This window comes from Centruroides sculpturatus, unplaced genomic scaffold (genome assembly GCF_000671375.1).
Source record: "Centruroides sculpturatus isolate CEXI.00-Female unplaced genomic scaffold, Cexi_2.0 scaffold165, whole genome shotgun sequence".
Classification (NCBI taxonomy): domain Eukaryota; kingdom Metazoa; phylum Arthropoda; class Arachnida; order Scorpiones; family Buthidae; genus Centruroides; species Centruroides sculpturatus.
In genome coordinates this window covers 537,790-564,946 of record NW_019384429.1, presented here as the reverse complement: position 1 = coordinate 564,946, position 27,157 = coordinate 537,790, and the positions used below count along the sequence as shown (strand labels likewise).

General features: G+C 32.6%; 1 protein-coding gene across 1 annotated transcript; it reads right to left on the bottom strand.

Annotated features, from left to right (window-relative positions):
- Positions 1–399: 399 nt before the first annotated feature.
- Positions 400–21,155, bottom strand: LOC111619681 (mitochondrial sodium/calcium exchanger protein-like). Its single transcript, XM_023361449.1, has 16 exons — positions 21,126–21,155; positions 13,026–13,175; positions 12,895–12,947; positions 12,764–12,821; positions 11,501–11,603; positions 11,209–11,376; positions 10,911–11,102; positions 10,619–10,702; positions 7,027–7,164; positions 6,775–6,953; positions 6,569–6,701; positions 5,039–5,238; positions 4,379–4,454; positions 1,072–1,152; positions 744–811; positions 400–650 (listed from the first exon to the last, which is right to left on the bottom strand). The coding sequence occupies exons 1-16, from the start codon at positions 21,138–21,140 to the stop codon at positions 468–470; spliced, it is 1,881 nt and encodes a 626-aa protein (XP_023217217.1). The 5' UTR covers positions 21,141–21,155; the 3' UTR covers positions 400–467.
- Between the last annotated feature and the right edge of the window lie 6,002 nt (positions 21,156–27,157).

Below are 27,157 nucleotides of genomic sequence, written 5' to 3'. Positions count from 1 at the left end.
CTCCCCAAAGAATCGATGCCGAAAGTCAACAGGTTACATGTATATCAAATTGACATTTTCCAGTTTTAAATCATTAATTAATCTATAGCATGCTACAGAAGTTTTTTCTACTGTTTACAGGATTTAGCAACATGACTATTCATGCTCCTGCTTACAAAATTTCTAATGAAATTATGAAAAATTCTAAAACATCATTTAGAAATTCTTTATCGAAAGTGTTGACTAATTACGTTCCAATTTACTGTATGGTGCAGTTGTGATTTACATGTTAGCTTTACTGTAATTATATTTTATTTATTTTAAAAATAATATAAATAAATACAGAAGAAAATCGATTTTTAAAACTTATTTATTTAAATTAAAAAAAAAATTCTTGAAATATTCAGAAAATTACAATAATTATTTTAGTTGTTTTGCGTTTTCTTCGATAATTTTTGCGTTTTTTTTGCAGTTTTTAGAATAAGAATTTATGTTATAACTTTGATCTCTAATAAAATAGCTAAAACCAAGAATATGATGTAAACTATTATAAGAATAAATCCGTACCAATGTTTCACTTGAAACTTGAGTCCCGCTATTGTTAACATTGTGAAAACTAAACTAAAACACAACGTTCCGTACAACAGTGCGATCATACTTGTATATTTTAACTGAAAATTAAATTAAAAATAATTTAAATTAAATTAAATTTCAAATTTTCTTTTTTATCTTATAAATAAAATGTTCTAGTTAATTCAGTTTACCTCGATTGGTTGTCCTCCACCTTTTACAATGCTAATTGTGCAAGCTATGCCTACGCCAAGTAATAAATCTTTAATTAACAATTAAGAAAAATTAAAATATAATTCTTGAATATATTTGATTCTAGTACATATTCCAGATATAGAAAATTCATTATCTACAAGCTAATTAATTACAATAGTAATAAACTTCATTCCAATCATTTGTAAAGTTCCATTCATAATATAACAATGTGCAGTCGAACCTCTGAACAATGCCATTGCTGGGAATATAAAAAGTGGCCGTTGTTAGAGGTTCGACTATATATTAATTGCCATTTCTCAAGGATACTTAATAATGGTCCAGCATAACAGGCACTCATTCCCATTCTAGGGTAACCTTGCTTAGCAACTAATGGATTTGCTACTAAATCTAAAATTTAAAAAATTAATATTAATATTATATATATATATATAGTAACATATATAAACACAGGGTGGTCCAAATGTCAATTAGCCAAGATTTTGCAGCACTTTAGTAAAGTTTGTAACTTGAAGTATTCGATTAAGACGGCCATTTTTTATTTACAATATGTTGCCGTGTACAATAATAATTATTGTGATAAATATTAATGTGTCGTATGTAAAGTTATAAGGCCCTAAAGGGTTGGCATGTGCTAATTATGATGCTTAAAACAATTGATAACAATATGTGTAATTGTAATAAGCATTCTACTGTACTGTACTTATAATAATAATAAATCAGTAAACCCGTGAAAGACGTTATCCCAGGGAACCGTGTAATTTTTCTGTCTTAAGCAGGTTTTCCATATGAGGAAGGTTTGAAGAAAACGGTAACTGCTTCAAAATATGGGAGCGTAATGCTTTATTTGCTACATTTATTGAAGTGCAGTATCAAAGGATTTGATTTCATTCATTGTTTTATTTGATCGATAGTTGTTTAAATTCCCTCCTTTGATTCTAACTAATAACAGAGGTGTTACACGTATAGGTTTTCGTTTACATCTTACGAGTTCCGGATTAAACAAGATATTTTGTGGGAAAATTTGACTGTAAATGCCGAAGTAACTCTTACTTTCTGGCTTTCACCTGCTTTCCTTCTTTCGCAGATTTCACTGTAGGATTGTTATACAGTGTCATACCATAGTGTGTAAAGTAGGTGAGCGAAGTCAGTAGACATTCAAAACATCGATATTTTAGTGAATTTTTGACGTAATGTAACGAGATTACACGGAAATCTGTATAATCACAGGGGCTTTCCATCCAGAAAAGTATCAAAATTAGTTCGAATTATGTCTACCGAGTGGAGCTTTGCATTACAGATGCAACTCTCGTTACCTGCCATATAGCAAAAATTTACCGAAATATCGATTTTACTTTCCCTGCTGTTATATACATAACAAGGGAAAGAATTGAAATCGTTGACCCTTACGTTTTTGCGAATCACATTTTTACATCCCCCTGAATCAAAATAATCAAATAAACGGCAGAAAAAAAATTCGTGGATGTGTGTCTTTGTACGTGTTGGCATCCATTTCGCTTAATATTTCAGGATGTTGTAAAGATTAAGAAACGAAATTTGGCACGGTAGCTTGTGTATAAGAAGCATTGACGCTATTAAATTTTGGTTTTGAATGGTCGAGGGGATGAAGAGATATAGGATGGTTGCGTGCCATATTTCGAATGTGGTCGGACTTACTTATACTTGTTTTTGCATTTACAATTTTATAAAACTCGTCTCTATCCTCAAAGTTAAGTTTTTTTTTTGCCATTTTTATAATAATTAAAAATATAGAAAATTTTTCTAACAAAATCTCATAATAGATAGCAACACACGCGATTTTATTTATTTACCATAGAGCGAAATAGCGCTCTACAGTAGAAGACAGCCATATATGTAATGTTAAAGTGCCAACTTTGACTCTTAATATCTCAAAGACCAATGTACCGATTTGGATGAAATTTAAAGTATTTAGTCTCCAGGATGCGTACTATAGACGTTTTAAATTTTGAATAAATTCGTTGGCTCGTTTAAAACTTACGCAATCGGTATTTTGTCACGTAGATTTACAACGAGAGAGAATATGACACCAAGCTCTCGAAGAATTTAGGAGTCTGAATATGCGTAATAGTTCTTTCGACTTCTTATGGAACTAGATTGAAAAAGTAAAGCTTATGCAAGGCATTTAAATCAAAGAAACTTTTGGAAGTTGTGGCATAAGAACAGTGGAAGAAGATTTGACAGTGAGATTAACATTTGAATAAAGTGCATATTAATTACACAAAATATAACTACAGGAAGTTTTGGATGAAGCAATGTCACTATGATAATAAATCGGGAAAATAAGCATCATCACAGAAAAAGGCTTCGTGCTATATTTAGTGCCATAAAGTTCCTACACTGATACTGCTCAAAGATACTCTAACGAAGGTAAGATAATTTAAGGCACAAAGTAAAGCTCAAAGCCTCTTTCTGTGATGATGCTTGTTTTCCCGACTTATTAACCTGGTGACATTGCTTCCTCCNAAAAATATAGAAAATTTTTATAACAAAATCTCATAATAGATAGCAACACACGCGATTTTATTTATTTACCATAGAGCGAAATAGCGCTCTACAGTAGAAGACAGCCACATGTGTAATGTTAAAGTGCCAACTTTGACTCTTAATATCTCAAAGACCAATGTACCGATTTGGATGAAATTTAAAGTATTTAGTGTCCAGGATGCGTACTATAGACGTTTTAAATTTTGAATTCGTTGGCTCGTTTAAAACTTACGCAATCGGTATTTTGTCACCTAGATTTACAACGAGAGAGAATATGACACCAAGCTCTCGAAGAATTTAGGAGTCTGAATATGCGTAATAGTTCTTTCGACTTCTTATGGAACTAGATTGAAAAAGTAAAGCTTATGCAAGGCATTTAAATCAAAGAAACTTTTGGAAGTTGTGGCATAAGAACAGTGGAAGAAGATTTGACAGTGAGATTAACATGTGAATAAAGTGCATATTAATTACACAAAGTATAACTACAGGAAGTTTTAGATGAAGCAATGTCACTATAATAATAAATCGGGAAAACAGGCATCATCACAGAAAAAGGCTTCGTGCTATACTTAGTGCCATAAAGTTCCTACACTGATACTGCTCAAAGATACTCTAACGAAGGTAAGATAATTTAAGGCACAAAGTAAAGCTCAAAGCCTTTTTCTGTGATGCTGCTTGTTTTCCCGACTTATTAACCTGGTGACATTGCTTCCTCCAAAACTTCCTGTAGTTGTAGTCTGTATAATGTGCACTTTATTCACACGTTGCGTCTTACTGCCAAATCTGCTTTCACTATTCTTATGCCACAACTTTCAAAACTTTTCTTTATTTAAATGTTTTTGCTGTGCTTTACTTTTTCAACCTGGTTCCACTAGTTTTTTAATGGGATTTGTGATTAATTAATAATATAAAAGCTGCGACACTCGTTGCTAGAATTTTTTAAATATCTAATGACTTTTGGATCACCCTGTACTTACATGACTTAAACTTATATAAAAAAAATAGATAAATACATTATATAATAAATTTAAGTCTCAAATTTATAAATTTTCATTTTAATTTTATAGATATTAATAAAATGTATACAAACCTCCAAGGCTGTTACCCCAAGCCAATACAGTTAAACCTAAAATTGCATCACTTAAGCCAAAAACAATTCCAAGTGCCTGTTTAATATTAAAAATTAATAATTAATTAATTAGTTCATTAATTAATATATTTCAGGATAGGATAAAGAGTAAAAAAATAACGAAATTTGGCACGGTAACTTGTCTATAAAGAACATTGACGTTATTAAATTTTGGTGGTCAAAGATGGAGGGGTGAAGAGATAGAGAGATATAGTGTATCATATCTCGAGTGGGAGATAGGATTTAATGAAGATTTTACTTGTTATTAACATTTACAATAATTTTTGAAACTCGTCTCTATCCTTAAAATTAAGTCTTTCTTGATATTCATAATGATTAATAATATAAAAGTTATTTTTAACAATATATCGTAACAGATGGGGGCAAACACGATTTTAACCTCGTACTAATGTGTATCGTTAGTGTTTCTTAAACACTAAAGTATTTTTCGCGGGGAAAGTTATAAAACTTGTTGCTGGTTTTTTTACATTTTATAAAATTCCAAAAACATTCGATGATTCAACTTCATAAAGAAATTACACAGAAAAGAAGAAACATGCCAACAAATGTATTTTTAAAATTGATTAATTAAGAATCAAAAAGAATAAAAAGAAAACTTACCTTAAGTAACGAAACTATTTCTTCAGAAATACAATAAATCCACGTGACAGATACAGCAAAAACTAAATAGCTAAAAATAGCATAATATTTTGGTGGTTTCTCTTTTTTCGAGGTAAAAATAACCACCAAAGCTAAGATTATGGAGACGATTGCTACGATACCGACTACAGGAAATATGTCACCAACTAAATCCAAACCATCTGTAAATCACAAATCATTAAAATATCAAATTAAAAATACGAAAATTGAAGCTTGTACTATTGTTAACTCCTCCGCAATTGCATTTCCGATTTAAATCATTTTTTTACATACAAATAGAATCCATCTCAGTCTAGATCATAACGCTAACAATATTTTAAAATTCTACCCGTGACCAGAGATATATAAGGTTAAACTTTACAATGTTAAGTGTACGGGCGAACTTAACACCAGAGCGCGCGCTCGTCACACTTCATTTGATTTTATTTATTATATTAAAGTACATTGGCTAGAAATGACCAAACAAATTTCAAATTCCTTACCTGTGTATCCTATAAGCAACAGTGTAGTGTAAAACTATATATTCTAATGCCGCGAAGAACGGGAATCCGTGCTACATACAGCTTATGCTTTCTACTTCCAACCAGAAGGCAAAATATGACTGTAAACAATCGAACAAACGAATAGAGAACAAGAAATGCAAGAGATAGACGACTGGCTTGTCTCACAGCATGCCAGATGTAGAGATTGGACATTATTTCACTGACTTTATACACAGATTTTAATGCCGCTCGTGTTCAAAACTGCAAACAATCGCAGTTAAAATGGATGGCAGCTTTGGACCGATTTGCAAAAATTGCATGAAAAATCCATATAAATTTACGAATTCGGATAACATTGCTCCTCAGCCCATCATTGGCCGAGTGGATAAAACCACTGAAGAATGGTACTTGGTCACAACTTTGCGCCTCGCCAAAGGGATGGCCATGTGGAGTTTTTCGGGTTTTCTTCACCTTTGTAACCCCTAAATAGAGGCAACTTTTCTATAGAATGTCCTGTCGTGAGGCATCTCCTTGGCAGTTTGCACACGTGTCAAACTAACATGGATCTTGTAAACCAGCCAGAAGGATTTACGGGTCTCATAGAAATAGAGCAAATGCTAATCGCTCATTGTTAGTTAATGCTTCTTATCCTTTTCATGTAATTTACCTTTACATTCAATTAAACTTTCTCAATGGGAGGGCAATTTGAAAATACTATTTTTAGCATTAAAAATTGAGTTATTTCCTCTTTTAAAACTGCATGATTTGTAAACTTTCTTTTGCGCTCATGATTATCCAAAATTTAAAAAAATTCGGTAATCTGACGAAGATAATTCAGCAAAATTAGAAGGATGAGGTAAAAGTTCCTATTCCAATTGAATTATATTGAAGTTGACTATATTCTTCCGTATAATTATAGCAATTACAACTACAGTTACGTAATTTACAATTGTAGGAAAGAGTAAAATTTTGTCATTTTTAACATAAAATTTAAATTTTCTTTTCTTACGTTTCGAAGCGAATGCCACAAAAACTGGTCCAACAATACAATGTATAACCGCTAGTGGCTTGTTCCAGTTATTTGAAAGGTCTTCATCATCCATTAAAGGCATTGAAAGAATCAAGATAAAATGAATAGGCAACTATAAAGTATAAATAAGAACATATAATAAACTCAAAGACTTATGGAAATGATTAAATCCAGTAAATTCATACCTTAAAAACTATCAAAATTTTAGTATACCAGGGTTTCTCTGACCATGACAAGATATCTATGGGAATTATCTGGTAATAGAATGATTTGCAATCTCCCACGTCTTCAGAACTCGAATTTGATATCAGACTTGAGAAACTATTTCTAGACATCTGGGTTTCCAAAGGAGGAGGTATAAATTCTACAAAAGTCATTTGAACTGTAAATTATCTGCAAATATAGCTAAAAATTTTTAATTTTGTTCTACTTTCTACCTTTTTTACTTTGATCCGATTTCCCAAAGCTTCCATTTCTGGAATGGTCTAAAGTACTATTATTGTTCATGGCATTATTTGTTTTTGCAGGAATAAAACTCTTACGAGGAATGCCTAAACTGTTTCTGAAAACGATTCCTGTAATTGGACACGAACAATTTGTTTACAATAATTTAAAATTGAATAATTAGCATTACAACAAACGATGCAAAAAGTGGGCATTCTACTATTTATCAATATTTAAAGGTGATTAACAACAGTATTGATGACAATTGATAACTCGAGACACTAACACAACATTAGACTACATGTTTAGACACAGTTATGCCCATTATAAACCTCATATTTTTCAAACCCATTGTGAAAAAGACCCACAATAGAATCAACCAATTTAAAGGAGGAATGGTGATTCTTACACCAATTCCTATTACATGATAGATTGATGGGTTAAAGTAGACTATACTTATATAAACTATCTGAAGATTTGGGTTCGAATCCTAAGATACACTTCTTATATAAAATATAATTCTGCAATATTTATTATAAACTAGCTGCAAACTCCAAAAGCCATCCCCAGTAACTTCAATTTAAAATAAAGCAGTAACTAGAAAATGCTTTGGAATAGTCGAGGACCGTTATGTATGAATAGTGGAAATGGCTTTTGGAGACGTGTGACGCACATACTTCAGTTGATTTTTCACAAGTAAAAGTGTACGAATAACAGAAAAAAGTAGAAAATGAAAAGTGAATAGTAAAGTGTGAAAAGTAAAAATATAAAAAACAATGCCAAAGCGTAAGAAAGAATTTTTGCGGTCTCGAATCATATCGAAACAGAAATAATCAGACAGAAGAGCAACTTGAAAATTATAGGGAAACACATCGAATTAGAGAAAGATTATGTAGAGGAAGATAAACAGACTTTTATATATATGCAGCTAGCAAAGAAAAAAGCATATTTCTATCATACAACATTATTACATTCCGAAATTGAATTGCAAAACAGATTATTAAATATCATTCACCAAATTTAACATTTCCAAACTAAATAAAGTGCAAATATTATTATATATAATTTAAAAAAAAAAAATAATAATTATATTACATATAAATGTACGAACAAAATAAAAACCCAGCGAAGCCGGTACTTGCAGCTAGTCTAATATAATAAAAATCTAACAACTTCTTATCAAAACCAATTATAGAGTCCATTAGCTTGAAAAGAAGTAATACAAAACAAATCTTAGATAATAAAAATATGATTTAAAAAAAAAAAAAATGTAAATGTCGTTCGATATTTATAAAACAATTTCGTCTTACAATCAATTTTAATTGCTTGACTTAACATTAAAAATATTTAATAAAAATTCTATTATACAATTTTTAAATAAACGTGTAATTGTTTAAGAATATCACAAATTGAAAGAATAAATACAAACAAAATCTTTCTTCTTACACCCTTCACAACTACTGTACAAACAGTTAACATGTCGACCTTTTCTTTGAGGCTATTCTTTGCATACGAAATAATAAAAAGTGGATGAATGATGAACTGCATTATATCATTGAATGTTACCATCGGATATGGCTGCTGATATATTAAAATTTCAGAACATTTTATATATTTTAAAATATAAAAATAGTTAACAGAGTAAATAATTTTTATATAGAAAAGACACATGCTTCACTTTCTACCTTTTTCTGTTATTCATACACTTTTACTAATGAAAAATCAACTGAAGCATGTGCCTCTCACACGTCACCAAAAGCCATCCGCACTACTCACACATAACGGTCTTCGATTATTTCAAAACATTTTCGACTATTCGAAAACATTTAAGATTAAGATTACATTATAACCAATCTTACCCATTTTCATAGAATGCAAGAATTAGGTCTCCCGTTTCCAAATTAATTAGAGAATTTTTACGTGGGTCTAAAAATATGTTCAATTTCTTGCAAAAACGCAAAAAACCGCATCTACGCCTGTAAATCTTGCACACCGCTTTCTCTTAACACTTCCATTGTTAACACTTCCCTTATTGACACTTCCATTGTTACACATTTTCGAAGTTAACTACTTTCAACCCCCATATCTCCCACACCCTTATAGCTATCGAGAAGAAACCACCATAGTGCACTATGGGAGACTTGGGGCTACTACCACACACAAACAACATTCATGTGCGATGTGTAGTTTGGCTGCAAAGTGAAATATAGGGACAAACACGTCCATATATATATAGATATAGATAAAGAATATTAGACTGGACAATGTAAGACAGTACGATACTAAGGCTACATGGCTAACTGCAAATTCGAGAGTTCTTTAAAATAGAAGTATTTCAGATTTATTCGGACAAATTCAAGATGCTTCCACTAATGAAAGTAAATCAAAAAGGTACTAAAGACATATGTCTGGTACTGAACAGTTTACCACGTACGAGAAACTGGGACTTTGCAATATCCATTCATACTAATACTGTTCTTATGAATTAAAAATTCGGAATTGAGGTCTATTGGGTGGACTTAGGATCCGTACAATACGACCTGCTCTGCCAATCTACCAATATGGATAGGAAGAATCCAGTTTATGGAAAGCATAACAGCTAAATGTGGCGAGACTCCATTGTACATTAACCACGTAACTGTTTGGATTTCCAAGAGCACATTCTCTAAACGTAGTGGCAAGGTATTGGAAAGGATATTTGTATAGAAGTCTCTATTCAGTTGGTTTAGAAAGATGTGTTCACTTATAATAGTTATTAATAATATTACCAGTACACACATCAATCCAGAACTGTTGCTGAAGCCTACCCACGATGGTAGCAAATAGATTATCTTATGATCATTGATGTTGATTATGGAAATTAACTGGGAATTCACAATGATGTACTGGAGAAATCGGCGAGAGAAGATTTCTCGCAGTAAGTACAGTAATCATGAGATGACATACTTTACTCACATTGGATAGTAGAATGAAGTACAGAAAAAAAATGTTGCAAATTCCTGGTGCTAAATCAGAGATCTCTACAACATGTTCCAGGATATTGTCTTACATCTCTGCTCTTAGCATTTCTTGGTCACGGTCACTCACAGCAGAAGCTAATCGTCCAGTTTCGATAAAATGTTGATACGGCAGTGTTTGCCATCTATTAGGAAATGCTTCCTGATAATCTTGTGATTTCGCGTATATTTCCATTTGTACACTGTACATGAAAATCATGTCTGCTTGTTTTTGATATGAAAAACCTGCCATTACTACCATTAACCTAGTAATTATTATTCCACCTGCTGGTATACTTTCCATTTATGGTATACCTGTGGCAAAATGTCTGTGTTGTACTGTACAAGAACAATGCTGTTTACCGAATAATTACCTGGACATTTGATTTATGAATGCGTTTTAAATGTCAGCCATATTGAGAGTAACATTTTAACAACCTGTGTTTATAGGATCTTTTATTTATTTTCATATAAAGAAACATCTCCGAGGTTATCCAAAGCATTCTGTATAATGAACTTTTAAATTTAGTAGCGGTATTACAATAATATAAGCTTAACTTGTATTTTTATAACTATAAAATATACTCACTCCTTAAAATTACTCCTTCATTTTCTGGTTCATCATGGTATTTATTCATACTCGTTTCTTGTTTCGTAAAACTTGTGGGAAGAACTAGACCAAGTAAATTTAAAAACAATCAAAATATTATATTTTTATCAATAATAACTAATTAAATATCCATTCTTTTCAACAACTTCAATCATACTTTGCAGAAATTAATTTATTCTTTTAATGACACTCATCTCTACATTTTTTTTAATTTTTGACTCGTTCTGCGGCCCACCAGTGACCAAAATAATAATTATAAATACATATTTACCTACAGAATTTGTTGATTCTTTCTCTATCGTTACACTTGATATGTCTTGAGGTTGAGAATGAATTTCTTTATCGAAATCTTTAATTGGTAACTTTGGAGTAGGTTGTGTAGATGATCTTTCGTAATATTTTTGATATATAATTCTACTTACTATTACCATAATAATATAAATCACATAAAGTGCGATAAAACCTGTTAAACAAATATTTAATATTAAAAAAAATATATATATAATTCTTCTTTAAATTTACTAAAATATTTACGATCAAATTAAATAAAGCTGGTTAAAATCTTTTACCTATTGCATGTGAAAGAGAAATTCCTTTAGTATAATACAGATAAAAAGCCCAAAATGCTGCGAAAGAATAAAATGCTATGTCCCGCAGGAATGGCCTTTTCATCACTTTAAATTCGCTTGTTAAACATATACAACCAACTACTACTGTAGTTACAAATATTCCGGCACCTGAAATATATCTTTATGTAAAAGTTAGTAAATATATACTGTGTATATATATATATATATAGAAGTGAATGAAAGGTTGTAGAAATATTCAGGTATGCATAGATTAAAAACTGTAAACAATTACCAAACAATCCTCCAATTACCAGTTGTGGACGAAATTGTTCTATTGCTACTAACGAAGAAAAAATATCTGGTGCTGCGTTACCGAAAGCAAGAAATGTCACACCCTATTCTTTATTAAGTACGATTATTTTATATTCAAATAAAATATAATGTAATATCAAGAATACTGTATTTACTCGAGTAATCCGCACATCTATAAATCGAAAAATACCAGGAATTTATAGAGGTAATCCGCCATTGTTGGCATAGCCGAACTTTTCTAAAAAGGCCCTCTTAGTCCCCACATAAAGTTAAAAAAGATAAGATACCTCAGTTCAACAAGAACAAATTTGTTCCTAAAAGTTGTTCGGAAACCGATTTGTTCTCAAACCGAAACAAGTTTTTCCATAAGAAACAATGTAAAATGGATTAATCCGTTTCCGATCCCCAAAACAAAACATTTTTTTTTTTACTTTATTAGCTATATTTTATGCATAAAATGCCTATAAAGGAAATATTATATTATATATAAGTTAAATCTTCATTAAGAACACATCACTCAAGATAAGACATATGACCTTCTCTAGCGCTCTATCCCTCAACTTTTAACCACCAAAATTTAATAGTAACGAGCAATTATTTTTATTGTGACGTCGTCACTATGCCAAGTTACCATTTTTCTTCACAATGCTCTCAATTTTAGTAATGACTTGCCCCAATGCAGCATACTTTTCCTGTTAACAATAGTCATGCCGGTCATTTATCTAACTATGTTCAAGAGAAAATTTTTGAATTGAAATAACATAACTTCCGGTCTAAACTGGAAGTCATATTATTTCAATCCGGGTTTGATCGGAGCTTCTTGCCCGTATCTGACCATAGTTTTCCATATCTGATCTCGATTTTCATCTATCTAACACCGTTCTTCAGATAATGAAAGGCAGACAACAACACCAGTGGGGATTTATAAGTCTGCAATTCCTAATAAAACACAAACATTCCTACAAAATTTCAGAAATTTTCGACAAAAGATGCAGGAGTTATTAAACTACAAGGAAGGCGAGCAAAATCCTGCCCCCCTCTCTCTCTCACACACACACACACACACTAACATCCATACTTTTCAAGATCCACTGGGTCCAAAACGGTAAAAATCTTGGAGGGGTCATTTTTCTCATTGATCGCAATACTTTTCCTCTGTTATATTGATATATAACAGCCGGGAAAGTAATAAACGTTTAAAAAATTAATATAAAATACAATTATTGCTAGAGCAAAAGGATACAGCTATATTTTGTGATAAACGAAGTTGTTTTGTGATGCCAACTAAAGAGGAGCATAAACTGTAACAAAAACAAATTTGTTCAAACCTATTTTTATACACAATTTAACTATAGAATATAGTATAAAGCTTACAAATCATCAGCAGTTACACAAAGAGCAAGAAATAAAAACAGCAGCCAAAATGTCTTGAAAAGTAAAATAAAATATGTTAAAATGTGAAGAAAATTTTTCTAAAATTAACTTTAATGATATCATATACTTACACATATAGTAATTGCAGCTATTGTTTCATTACTTCCAAGTCCACAGTATATAAACCACATATAAGGAATATAACTTTCATCTCTGCAGTTATCAGTTCTTACTACAAAATTGCATCTTTCACTTACGTTATAGTCGTGTACTTGATCGCACTTTAAAATATAATACTGTACTTAAATAAATATATTTTATGCATTAAAATTTTGCAACTTAAATAATTTAATTATTAATTTCCCTTAATTATTTGCAACGCGACACGTAAACGATCTGCCAAGAGAGAACTTTCTATAAGAAACTGGCTCCTATTCTCCCATTGTGGACCTGGCGAACCCAAGATAAAAGGCCCAAGTGCGTACACGATAGAAAGCGTCTTGATTGTAGGGATGCATTAAGGTTTACACAGGTTCTTGTAAGGGCAACAAACCTCTGTGGACCTTGTTAAATGTTGTCTTATTGTTGTTTGTTTCAAAGAGGTCCGCATAACAGTTCAAGCTTTAAGGTACCAAAAATATAAGTCCTTTACAGTATTGTTAGAGACTGCTTTTCGGGAGGTCTTTGTAAGGGCAACTGGCCCCTATTCAGGCGTGGCCCGAAACCACGACCGAACATCCAGTGTTCAGGAAACGGAACCGCTTGGCCACTCAAAAGTATTTTCGATACTTTTGAGGTATGACGTTATGTTTTACCATTTCTTACTTGTTTCATAATTATTACGTCTACAGTGACCTACCAAACAAGGCACAATAGAAAAACAGTAGCAGTTTTCTCAAAAGTATATGCCAGTGTGCCTTATCCACATGAAAGTACGATATTTAGAATTCTAGAAGTGGATGGAATTAGCAATATGTTAGTAACGATACCAGGATCGTATCGTAAATACACTTAGTAATTTTGTTTTACTAAACATGCCTGTTCTTTGAGACCCGTAGAGTACTAACGGCGCTACAGAACCAGCAATGGGTAAGGCTCCTGAAGTCTAGGAGCTCCGTGCCACTAATTTTCAAAATATCAATTAATTTATTTTCAAAATATGTGTAATTTTCAAAATATCAATTAATTTATTTTACTATCAAAACTATTAATTTTTTCATATAGTATATGAATGACTTAACAACATTGGTTATTTTTATATAATACCGAAAAAGTTTTGAAGCCTCACCAATAGTTACACCACTAACAATGTTCAATTGCATTTAAATGTTTATATTACGATACAACGATTGTTAATAGCGAGGTTGCGGGCCGAAGTTTTCATCTCTCAAACGTGAACGTCAAACGTCGAGCGCTGCTATCTTGTAAGCGGCCCTCCACGTTCGACGTTCAAGTTTGAAAAATGAAAACTTCTGCCGCAACTTCTCTAATATGTAACAGAAAGGCATTTGTAATAGTCTGTCCTAGTCCGTTTTCAGTAATGCTTATGCAATGTAAGGATGATTGAATTAATGTAACAACATAATGCAATGCATAGACGGTGTGTCAAAAAGGAATGCCTCCTGGGAGCACTTTCAGAGAAAACTGGCTTCTATCCAGATGCTAAAGTATTATATACAATATTCATGGTCTTTTCTTCACGTTTGTAACACAAATAGGAGCCAGTTTCTTCTAGAAAGTCCTCCCTGGCATATTCCCCTCGGCAGATCGGCCAAGTGTAGCTTGCCATAAAGTCATAAACAAACCAAACCAAACTAAGTCATTTATTCAATTAATTATTATTTTGTTTCCGGAATTTGTGAATAAAAATCTGTTTTTATTCCTTGGTAAATCGTGCAAATTATTGTAAAAATCTTGTAGCTTGACCAACAGAACCAACAGAACAAATGCCATACGTAATGCTGCTTATCTGACATGTAAATAATACTTGAACTATACAGTAAATTAAAACATAAACAATTAGTCACTACTTTCGATAAAAGAAATTTTTACATGATATTTTAGAATTTTTTAAATTCCATTAAATATTTTAAAAATAAAATCATGAATAATCATTCTCGCTAAATTTAGTCTAATAATTTTTAAGTTTAATTTAAATTATAAACAATTAATTTACTCGTCATCTAAAAATTAAGATTGTTATTTTCTATAATTACATGCTGAAAGTATCACTAAATATCAATAACCAATTTCAATTCATCATTTCAATGTAATAAATTGAAATAGCCGCCATTTTGAGTCTATACTGTATTTCAAACAATTGATAAAATTATGTGAAATTTTAAATATATTACAACTAAAAGTGATTGAATTACTTACCATTTTGAAATAAAATTTCTAGAGTATATGAATTTTATATAAATCTTAAGTCTTTTTTTTAACGGTAGGATCTTTGATTGCCAGATCACCGGTTTTTATGAAGTCTCAAGTGAATCTATGGTTGAATTATAAGGCTGTGAGACACTAGGCGATTTCTTGTCCCGGAGACATGTCTCTCAACGACAAAAACCTGTTGACGTTCGGCGATGTTCGAACACACAGGAGTCATATGATCGATATTTTTTACCTGATAATCGTAAATTTTCTCTAGTATCTTTGAATACCTTGTCGTGATACTCTTTAATAGTGTGGTTATACCGTAAATTGGTTCTTAAGATTGAATTAATGAAATTAAACGTCTTGTCTTATCAACCAGAAACTATTCTCCTCCGTTTTTATATTTGTGTTGTAAACAAGAACTGTACTCACATGATAAATCTACGAGCGCTCATTGGTTACAACGAGCAATAGGAGACTTTTTGTTTCCCAAAAGTTAAATTGATTCGACACTCCGGTGACTGCTCACCCACAGAAATCACTTAGTGTGTCACAGCCTATAGTGTTTTAAGTAAGAAATTGCTAAAATAATAAACCAATAGCATAGACAGATTGGGGACACCATTGTGTAACGAAATCTAAACGTTATACAAATGGCTCTTTTCAGGGACATCATTTTAAAAAGGAAACTTATTATGGAATTCTAAATTATGTTTACTATGTTTTTCTCACAAGCAATTATTGGCATTCCTTTGTGAATACAGTCGACCCCCCTATAATTACGGTCCCTATAATCACGATTCCTATAAAACTACGAAAAAATATACGTATTTTGGAAATGTTGAGTCGGATTAGTGTAGAATCGATTAATTTTATGGAAGAAAACCTTTCAATCAGCCGTAGTCCGTAAACTTGACACGTGTCGGGCTGTGATTGGAACGACTTGTAAGAAATCGGATTCCTAATAAATTGGAACGTATCTATATCTTATAGGGGGGTCGACTGTATGTTAGTTATAATTTCGAGTCTACACAGTAAAATAACTGAACTGTAATCTCTGCAGCTTTTCATATGGACAAACTTGGACTTTTATCATAAAGATTATGTATGTAAATCAAGAACACCAATGTTGTCTGTAGAACCGCCATATTGGGTCCTTAGTTCTAAGGTCACAGTATAGATTTCATGCTATGTGCGTAACTGGAGTTCGAGCCACAAATTTCTTTTAGAATTTCAAATAGAGCATCTTTTCATTTACAGGTTACTCTAATGTATAATTAAAGGCTTTAAATAAGTATATTTATAAAAATTTATTAAACAGTAGACAATACCAACAAATAGAAATAATCGCTTGAACTTTATTTATTATTTATCTATATATATAAATGTAAATGAGACGTTTGTTTGTTTATTTGTTCGCTATACACTCCTAGGCTGTTCGACCAATTGCTACGAAACTCGGCAGTTACGTTTACATACTTTCAACTTAAATAATGTCGTAGTCCCACTTCAAAATATCTACTAAATTTCTGAAAATCAATTAACTTTTACCTATATTCGATTTGCTTGTTTAACGTAGCAAAAAATTGGCAAAAAAATTGAACATAGTTATAAACTAAAAATAATTCTTACAAGAAAAGGGATATAATTTAAAAAAATGGTATNATTGGGTCCTTAGTTCTAAGGTCACAGTATAGATTTCATGCTATGTGCGTAACTGGAGTTCGAGCCACAAATTTCTTTTAGAATTTCAAATAGAGCATCTTTTCATTTACAGGTTACTCTAATGTATAATTAAAGGCTTTAAATAAGTATATTTATAAAAATTTATTAAACAGTAGACAATACCAACAAATAGAAATAATCGCTTGAACTTTATTTATTATTTATCTATATATATAAATGTAAATGAGACGTTTGTTTGTTTATTTGTTCGCTATACACTCCTAGGCTGTTCGACCAACTGCTACGAAACTCGGCAGTTACGTTTACATACTTTCAACTTAAATAATGTCGTAGTCCCACTTCAAAATATCTACTAAATTTCTGAAAATCAATTAACTTTTACCTATATTCGATTTGCTTGTTTAACGTAGCAAAAAATTGGCAAAAAAATTGAACATAGTTATAAACTAAAAATAATTCTTACAAGAAAAGGGATATAATTTAAAAAAATGTATATTACATTCACTAAATTACTGCTACAGATAACATATAGCACTTGCCATTCGGTCTTTTTCATTTCTTAATAAATGCTCTCCAATACTCGAATGGATAAAACCACCAAACACCGGTAGTTAGTTTGTCATGGGTTTGGGCATGGTGAGCGGGTTGGCGACGTGCATTTTTCCGGGTTTTCTTCATTTTAGTAACAGTTAAATAGGGCATAAACATCTTCCCGGAATGCATTCCCCTCGGCAGATCGCTCACGTATCGCGTTGCCGAAATCATATAAATAAAACTAATTCTAGCAAGCGATTATTATCATATAAAAGCAATTATTCTCGCATTTTGAAAAGATTATTTTTATTTAAACAAGTTCTATATGTAGACTTTCGGACGTTAATATCTGACTTCATATAAAACTTGTTTATATACATTTTGTAAAAATTTTATTTAATAAGTAACACAAATACTGTAAAGTAATAATAATATTTATATTAAATAAGTATGAAAATAAAGAAAAATCAAGAGTGTAAGTCAATTGCATCAGCATATAATTTCATGAAAACCAAAAACTTCAAAAACGAATTGCAACATCATATGAGAAGACAAGCTGACGTTCTTATTTCCTTTTTAAAAACTGAATGAGTCTTGGTGTATATATTTTATATGTGTTTTTAGAATTATTGATTTGAAATTTTTGTAAATAAAACAAATTAAACTTGGATTTAAAACATTTTATTTGTCTTTAAGTCTATATGGAAGCTGTTCTGCTTCTGTGATCAGAGATCTTGAAGGGACATGAAATGGCACATCTTCATTTACATATTCTGTTACTTGTACTTCACATGCAATGGTAAATTTTCAAAGATGCATATGTTACGCAACTAAGCATAAAGCATTTATAATGTCTTCTGTTGTATCAGGCATATAATGTAGCTCTCTGTGCTTTAATAAACAAACGAAAACGTGTTTTTGATATACTATTGCATCTCTTGATACAATACGGTTCTAAAGGTTAGTCACAATTACCTGTAATTAATAGTAACTTAATGATTTGAAATGACATTACATTATTAAAGTTAGAAACTCAATAATTACTCTTACCAACAAGCCATTTTCTCTTGTAACAAAATCTTGCTTTACAAAAGCATGTCTTAATATGCTTATACCTATAGGCTTTCCAAATGTAAGAATCATGAGATGACCGTGAGAATCTTGAATTTATATTTCATATATTTAAGTCAGCGTGACATCTTAAATATGAAAAAATATATATGTAAAGATTACTATATTTATTTTGAAAATTTAAAATATTTAAATAGAATTATTCATGAAAAAAGGAGAGTAAATGGTGCAATAATGGCTACTTGGATTTAGTCAATTGCACAAAGAACGCCTTAATTAGTACACATATATAAATAATTAGGTTTCACATCAACAAATATGGTATATATATACATTTATATATAAATAATTAACTAAAAATAACAAATTTATGCTTTTTACCTTACCTTTCTTTCTACTAGTAAAGGATGCCATTGTTAGTTCTGGAATGCAATTAACAGTCCAATTCTTGACGTAAATATTTCGTTATTTAAACGAAATAAAATTAAAAACGTAGCATCCAGCAAGAAAATTCTTCTCCCCTTCTAAAAGCAGGAGTAATTTTTTTTTTCTTTAATCTCTTCTATCATCTAAGAAATGCAGTACGATGTGAGTTATTAACTTTAAATATAATAAAAGGCAAGTGATATGCGAGTTGTCACTATGTAGTGAGAAGATGAGAAGAATCGAATTATACAACAAGCTTCAAAGTATAATTCAACGTTGGATCAACGCTCCCACAAAGTGATACAGATTGCAATCAGGCTAACTTGGCCTTAAAAGCAAGGAACATTATTCGTTTTCAAGATCAAGTTTTCTTCAACATGCGATGAATTTGCACGGGACAACGGATAAATATAGTTCATTATTTTCTTTTATATTTACAGAATAGACTAGAAGTCATGAATTTTTTTTTTGTTGTTTGTTGTTTGGAATTTTTGGGGGTTAAGAAAAGTGTAACACAGACGGAAAGGGAGACATGTGCAACAATGTACGGGACAATGTGCCTCAATGTAAGTGGATGAAGGAAAAAGTGATCTTTGATTCAATGAATTGTAGTTAAATTTAGCGCGAGAATACCATGTCCCGCTCACAGCCATAGCAATGAATTGTAGTTCGTTTTGTATTAAAAATAGGAAGACGGGTACAAGTAATCTCTATGATAAGAGCAGATTTAGCAGAGTTTATGTAACGAAGAGGTTGAAAAGATGTAACAGGAATAATACTAGGAGTTAAGTTGAATTTATGAAAAAGGATATCCCTATAGAAGTTTTATTAATTAATGCAAAGGTATGCAATCTTTTTCGTCTCCCTTAGAGCTATAGATGGATAAATAAAAGATAACACCTGTAAAAGATGTAATTTCTCATAAGGCAAGTAAGACGTCATCGACATAACGAATAAAAAAAAATAATAATAACGTATTGTGAACGGGGAGGTAAATACCCTAAACTCTATATTTCTCACAGCAAACAGATGAGAACACACAGAAACGCCCTGTTTCCTCATTATATAATCTACATAATCTAATCTAAAATACGATATATAGATTATATATATATATGTTTATTTTCTGTTTAGGAAGGTTTCTGTTTAATAGCCACCCCGTTTTAGACAGGTTTTACAGTACAAATTAGCATTATAAATTCTAAAAATTATCTAAAATACAATTTATAATGATTGTAAAGTCTCTTTTTTTTTTAACATTTTATTAATCTTTATTGCAGCTTATTTATTAATTTAAAATTGATTTATGTTTTTATTCTTATTTTATTACGATAAAACAGCAGGTTTTTTTATGCTGACTTTTGCTGATGAAGTTAAAATCATCAATCTGAATATTGTTTTTTCTTTTTCTAATATTTCATGCTGATAATTTTAGCTTCATCACCACGTAAACTTGAATTTTTTCTTTTTTTTAATAGAATAAAATTTAAATTAAAAAAAAAATAATAATATATNCTTTGCTATCAAGGCGATGGAACCATCTTGGCGAGTAACAGTTGCAGATTCTCTTTTGAATGTGACAGAATATCCATGTTCTGTAATTTTAGGTACAGATATCAAGTTGTTTCTCAAATCTGGAACGGCTATCACGTCTTGTAGCTTGATTGTATTATTGGTGTTGTTGACACGCACGCTTATATTAATTGTTCCAGTTCCAACGGATCTTAACGCATCTTTTCCTGCAGTTTGTATTTCTTTGTGATCTTGATTTATCTCTGTAAATTTCGTACAGTCGCTACACATATGTGCGGTTGCTCCGCTATCAAGACACCAGTCTGTTGAGTTTAGAGGTTGAGCCATTTGTACTGTGACCGCCATAGCGTCATTCTTTTTGCGTGTATTGTTCCTTTGCGAACATCTGTTATTACTTCTACACTCAGCTGCACGATATAATATGTGAACAATACATACATAAAACACCTAAAATTCAATTTATTACCTTATATATGTAGTATATAACAATTTCACATTCATTAACTATGTATTAAATAAATTATATACTAATTTATATAAACAAATATATATATATTATGCATTTATGTAATAAAAAATTAAAAACATGTTTGTAAACAGCTTACCTTAGTGTCATTCATATTTAATTTTCTATACGCATGTGTAAGACTTTTGTATAGAGAGTGTATATATAGTCATCTCTCGATTGACGCAATTGTCTTTTTGTAATAACGCCGTTTACAAATTGATGACAAGTTTCAAATAGTGTTGTGTTATTTTTTAGAGTAGATTTTAGATCTATCAGCACACATTTGGCATGCCGTCTGAATGACGAAGCACAGGTAAAAATGATATTGACTCTGGCCGAATTTACTGTCAAATTTCTCTATGGCTCACCATTGGCCAAGCGGTTGTGTTCTCTGAAAACTGTGAGTTCGGTCGTAGATTCGCGTTTCGCCATGACGGGATGGCCACGTGGAGTTTTCCGGGTTTTCTCCACGTCTGTAACGCCTGAATAGGGGCCAGTTATACTTAGAAAGACCTTACAGAAGGAATTTCCCTAGACAGATCGCCCAAGCGTTGCGTTACCATAACTTAACAAAGCAAACAAACAAATAAATTTCTCTAAACTAGTCTTATGGGAAATTGACAGCTATGGACAAATTTTGTCCATATTTTGAGAAATTGTATTATCTTTTGTCAATATCGGCACATACGGAGTGACATCATCAGAACTTTGCATAATTTCCAATCGGAACAGAATTCTAAGTTTTCTGTTTATTATAAATTTACTAAAAGCACAAGCACCAATTCCAATAATCCGGGACCCATTTAGCACCCAAAAATATTTTAAGTAGTGTCTTGTCCCGTAAAGTTAAAGTATAAAAATAATTTTTATTAATTTAATGCCAAATGGTTTGCCTCTTAGAGTGAGTCCACCACTTAAAGATGACATCCGTGGCTACAATTCATTTCACAATTCTTGCCCAGAGCTGCGGGTTATCCGAATAACAGTTCTAGAGTATTCACTTAAATAGTGTATATACCTGCGATTCAAGACGTATTTCATATTCTGTTAAATTCACATAAGTTGTGCCCTTTATATATGAACAGAGAATATCCTGTATAGTAGAGGTACTAGATTTAAACTGTATCGGATTAACAAGGATTTCATTAACCGAGATCACATGAGACTCTATAGCCGAGGAAGTTGAGGCATCAACCTATGGTTATGAGAGATCCAGGATCGTATTTGGATTATCAGTGGCAAACATTTTTCATTTTGTTATTCCATTTACCCGACTACTTCATTGTGGGCTCCGCCAAACCAGTGATGGCTATGGTAGAAATTTCTTTAGTGTCCTCAGGGTAAAAACAGTAAAGATAAACATAATAAAATTTTTAAAAATTCATGCTGAATAATCGGTTATATTTTATTACATATTATATAAAATATTATTACAGCTGTAAACTATTAAATTTCAAATGACAAAATAAACCAAACCAATTCGTATAAAATATTTTGATAACGTATTTCATCAGATTTGGATAAAATATCCAAACTGTTATGTTATATATCTAATTACACAATACGTAATTGTTTTTTCATTAAAAATATTCGCATTTTGAATGCATTTGTAAATATAAAATTTTAAAATTTATTGCCAAACTTTCAAATGTAGTAAAATCTATTTAAAGTGACCATCTATAAAACGGAAACTTTCCTATACGGGAAGAAGGCTAGGAACTAAACGATTTTTGTGTAAAATCTATATATATATATAAACAGGATGTTTGTTTGTTTGTTATACATTACAAGGCCGTTCTACCAATTGCTACGAAACTCGGCAGTTACGTTGAAATACTTCGAACTTAGATCATGTCGTAATTTCACCCCAAATTATCGATTGGATTTCTTTCTACATTTGATTGCTGGCTTTACATTTAGCGCCATTTATTGGTGATATAGCGCGAAATACGTTACGCCATTACAACATTACTGGGACAAGTAGCACATAGCACTTTCTGCGTGGAGTGTAGTAGTGTTTTGCCTCTATACGTCATACTTTTCTTGCTAGCAATATAGTCGTACTGGTTAGATATCTAACACCATTCAACGGAAAATTTTTGAATTAAAATAATGAATAACGTAACTTGCGGTACAAATCGAAAGTTCGTATAGAGTTATTCCGATACCCTTTCTTTTACGATTTCCGTATCTGGTCTCGACTTTCATCTATCTAACTCTATTTTCGAGATTAAGGAAAAACAGAAGAACGACAATGAGAATTTATAAGATACAATTGTTTCAAAATGCAGCCCAATAAGTACCCTCCAGTAACCGAGTGGATAAAACCACCGAACATCGGTAATCCGTCGTTGGTTCGCGCATGGCCAACGGAGTAACCACGTGGGTTTTCTTTGCGTTAGTAACACTTGGGGCCAGTTTTACATAAAAGTTTTTTCGGGATGCATTCTCCTTAGAATTTCGCTCACGTGTCGCGTTGCCATAACCAAATAAATCAAACCAATTCTAATCATTTCTATAAATACGATATCTACGAAGACATGCTTAACTGGGAAACCTGGACATTCCGCCCACTCCCTGATTTCATCTTCCCTTCATAACTCATAAATCCACTGCCCCAAACTTCCTACAGATACTGCTTAAGATGTTCTAACGTTCTGTCAAATTAATGTACTGTACGTGCAGCAATTTTAATTAAGGCTGTTTTAATAACAGCTGTGTAATCACGTGTCGAATCTTACTGGCCGCTAATTTCGTTTTGGCGCTTGGACTCGGGATAGAGATGGCCAGAGAGACGACTGGAAGAAGTGTACGCTACTAAGAATTTAATAATTCGCATTACCCGTTTGTTTACATAGCAATAATATACAGAAGTTGGTTAAGACGCTCAGCTAGCTATAACAATTATACAAAAAACTAATCCTTATCATTAATATCGCCGGTCNTATAAAGTATTGTAAAGTTGTAAAGTTTATGTTGTAAGCATAGTCTTGAGCTTTCTAACAGTTATGTTCAAGACAGATGATCTGTACATGGTCTAGTAGAAAACAATGATTTTTTTTTCTTTTATTTACTTTACTCCTTCTGTTATCAAATAAAAAAATAAATAAAAAGTCTTGGTTTAAAAATAATAGGAAAGAGAATACAGAATTAAATTACCTTCTGTCTAGATACAATAAAAATACTACACTACCTGCCAGAAAGTAATTAAACACCCCTGCAAATAGCGACATGCGCTGTCCTAATACATGTCATGGCTGCCGCAGATAAATATCGAGGGGGGGGAAGAAAATCGGCATCGGCCGCATGATGATGCCACGCAGTTCGTAGCTGTCTGATTTCGAGAAAGGTGTAATCGTCAGTTATCACAGAAATGGTCGATCCATAAGTGACATATTCAACGAGCTGAAGTACCCAAAATCGACAGTGGGCTACGTGATTCGCAAATGGAAGGTGAGCGGTGATTGTCAGAATAAGCCCCAACCAGGCAGGACCACGAAGCTGGGAGTTAGAGACCGACGCGTGCTGTCCAGAGAAATTCGGAAGAACTGCACCCAACCGATGGCCCACATCCGTGGGGATTTTCAAATTGCAGCCGGAACTATTGTTTCGATGAATAACATCCATAAGGAAACCCATTTGCTCGGTTATCATGGACGTGCTGCTGCTCACAAGCCTTTCATTACCGGGATCAACAGCTCTGCTGGGCTAGCTTGGTGCAAAAAACTTCAACAATGGACCGTAGAACAATGGAAACGTGTTCTCTGGAGCGACGAATCCAGGTTTACCCTCTTCCGTTCGGATGGCAGGATCTGGGTTTGGCGTCTGCCTGGAGAACCACCCGCCAAAATTCGTTGTGCCAATAGTGAAGTTCGGTGAAGGTGGAGTTAGAGCTGCTGCAAACTATAGGATGCGGGAACTAGCGTACGCTCAGTCGTGCTCCAAAGCCCCGCTTTCTTTTCCCCCCAGGTTACAAGCCAGTTTTGCTAGGTAAGCTACGCAGGATTGAAGCAGCTTAAATCTACACAGCGTTTGCTCGCGTAAAAGTGCTGCATCATGGGAAATTAACAACTAGTGTTGCCACCAGGCTGATTTTTAAATTCATGGTCCGGATTAATTATTAATTTGTCGGGTTTTAGTAGAAGTTGTGAAATTATGATAAAACAAAATAAATTTATAAAAATATTTGCAAGTGTTTTGCAAACATTAGGTTTGTTCCAACACAAGTCTGTAACTGGTTTAAAACAGGCATGTCTACTGTTCAGTTCTTGGCTGAAAATGATATTGCGCATACCTCGTACGGTTTCCTAAAATGGACATGTCTTTCTTGCTAGCGTGACTGCTCTGTCTGTTGAATCCTGTCAACGGCGAGCGTACGCTCATATCACTGCACTAGCAAAGGAATAACCGCGCGGGCGCGAAGAAACAGGTGAGGCCTTTGACGTTATCGGGTATGCTAGCAAATGCTTGTAGTTTGCTGCTACTCTTATGGTGTGGGGGTGTTTTTCCTGGTATGGCCTGACCCTTGGTCACAATCGATGGTAGGCTAAAATTTATGACTTATTTTGTATTTTTTTCAATATTTTAGTCGAACTGAATTCTTATCCTTTAGAAAAATTCGTATAAATATTTTATTATTCTTTTATCAGTGTAATGCAAAACCTTCGATGCATGTAATTCTGGCAGAGTCGTGGAATAAGAAAAGAAGGGAAAAAAACAAAATACATAAAAGTATGAATCATTTATGACTGAAGTTTGAAGCTATTTTGTCTATAATATATCGGGAAAATATCATTTCTAGCAGGGAAACCAATTTGTGGCAGCCAACACGTTTTACAGTTGCGCTGAGCTAGCTTACAGATGGGCCTGTTTTAGCTTACAATATAACAGGAGAGAATAAAGTCTGCCTGGAAGAGCTTTGTTGGGTTGTGTGTCAGTTTGACAGATGGTCAACTCCACACCTTCGCCTTTTCTTTCATGTATTGAAGCTTAGTACAGAAGAGATAGTCTCTGCTANGTGAATATAAAATTTTAAAATTTATTGCCAAACTTTCAAATGTAGTAAAATCTATTTAAAGTGACCATCTATAAAACGGAAACTTTCCTATACGGGAAGAAGGCTAGGAACTAAACGATTTTTGTGTAAAATCTATATATATATATAAACAGGATGTTTGTTTGTTTGTTATACATTACAAGGCCGTTCTACCAATTGCTACGAAACTCGGCAGTTACGTTGAAATACTTCGAACTTAGATCATGTCGTAATTTCACCCCAAATTATCGATTGGATTTCTTTCTACATTTGATTGCTGGCTTTACATTTAGCGCCATTTATTGGTGATATAGCGCGAAATACGTTACGCCATTACAACATTACTGGGACAAGTAGCACATAGCACTTTCTGCGTGGAGTGTAGTAGTGTTTTGCCTCTATACGTCATACTTTTCTTGCTAGCAATATAGTCGTACTGGTTAGATATCTAACACCATTCAACGGAAAATTTTTGAATTAAAATAATGAATAACGTAACTTGCGGTACAAATCGAAAGTTCGTATAGAGTTATTCCGATACCCTTTCTTTTACGATTTCCGTATCTGGTCTCGACTTTCATCTATCTAACTCTATTTTCGAGATTAAGGAAAAACAGAAGAACGACAATGAGAATTTATAAGATACAATTGTTTCAAAATGCAGCCCAATAAGTACCCTCCAGTAACCGAGTGGATAAAACCACCGAACATCGGTAATCCGTCGTTGGTTCGCGCATGGCCAACGGAGTAACCACGTGGGTTTTCTTTGCGTTAGTAACACTTGGGGCCAGTTTTACATAAAAGTTTTTTCGGGATGCATTCTCCTTAGAATTTCGCTCACGTGTCGCGTTGCCATAACCAAATAAATCAAACCAATTCTAATCATTTCTATAAATACGATATCTACGAAGACATGCTTAACTGGGAAACCTGGACATTCCGCCCACTCCCTGATTTCATCTTCCCTTCATAACTCATAAATCCACTGCCCCAAACTTCCTACAGATACTGCTTAAGATGTTCTAACGTTCTGTCAAATTAATGTACTGTACGTGCAGCAATTTTAATTAAGGCTGTTTTAATAACAGCTGTGT

Coding starts and splice junctions, on each gene's coding strand:
- LOC111619681 (XM_023361449.1), bottom strand. Junction 12,822..12,894: donor TGTGTAACTGCTGATGATTT/GTAAGCTTTATA, acceptor TTTTTGTTACAG/TTTATGCTCCTCTTTAGTTG. Junction 6,954..7,026: donor ATCGGATCAAAGTAAAAAAG/GTAGAAAGTAGA, acceptor TGACTTTTGTAG/AATTTATACCTCCTCCTTTG.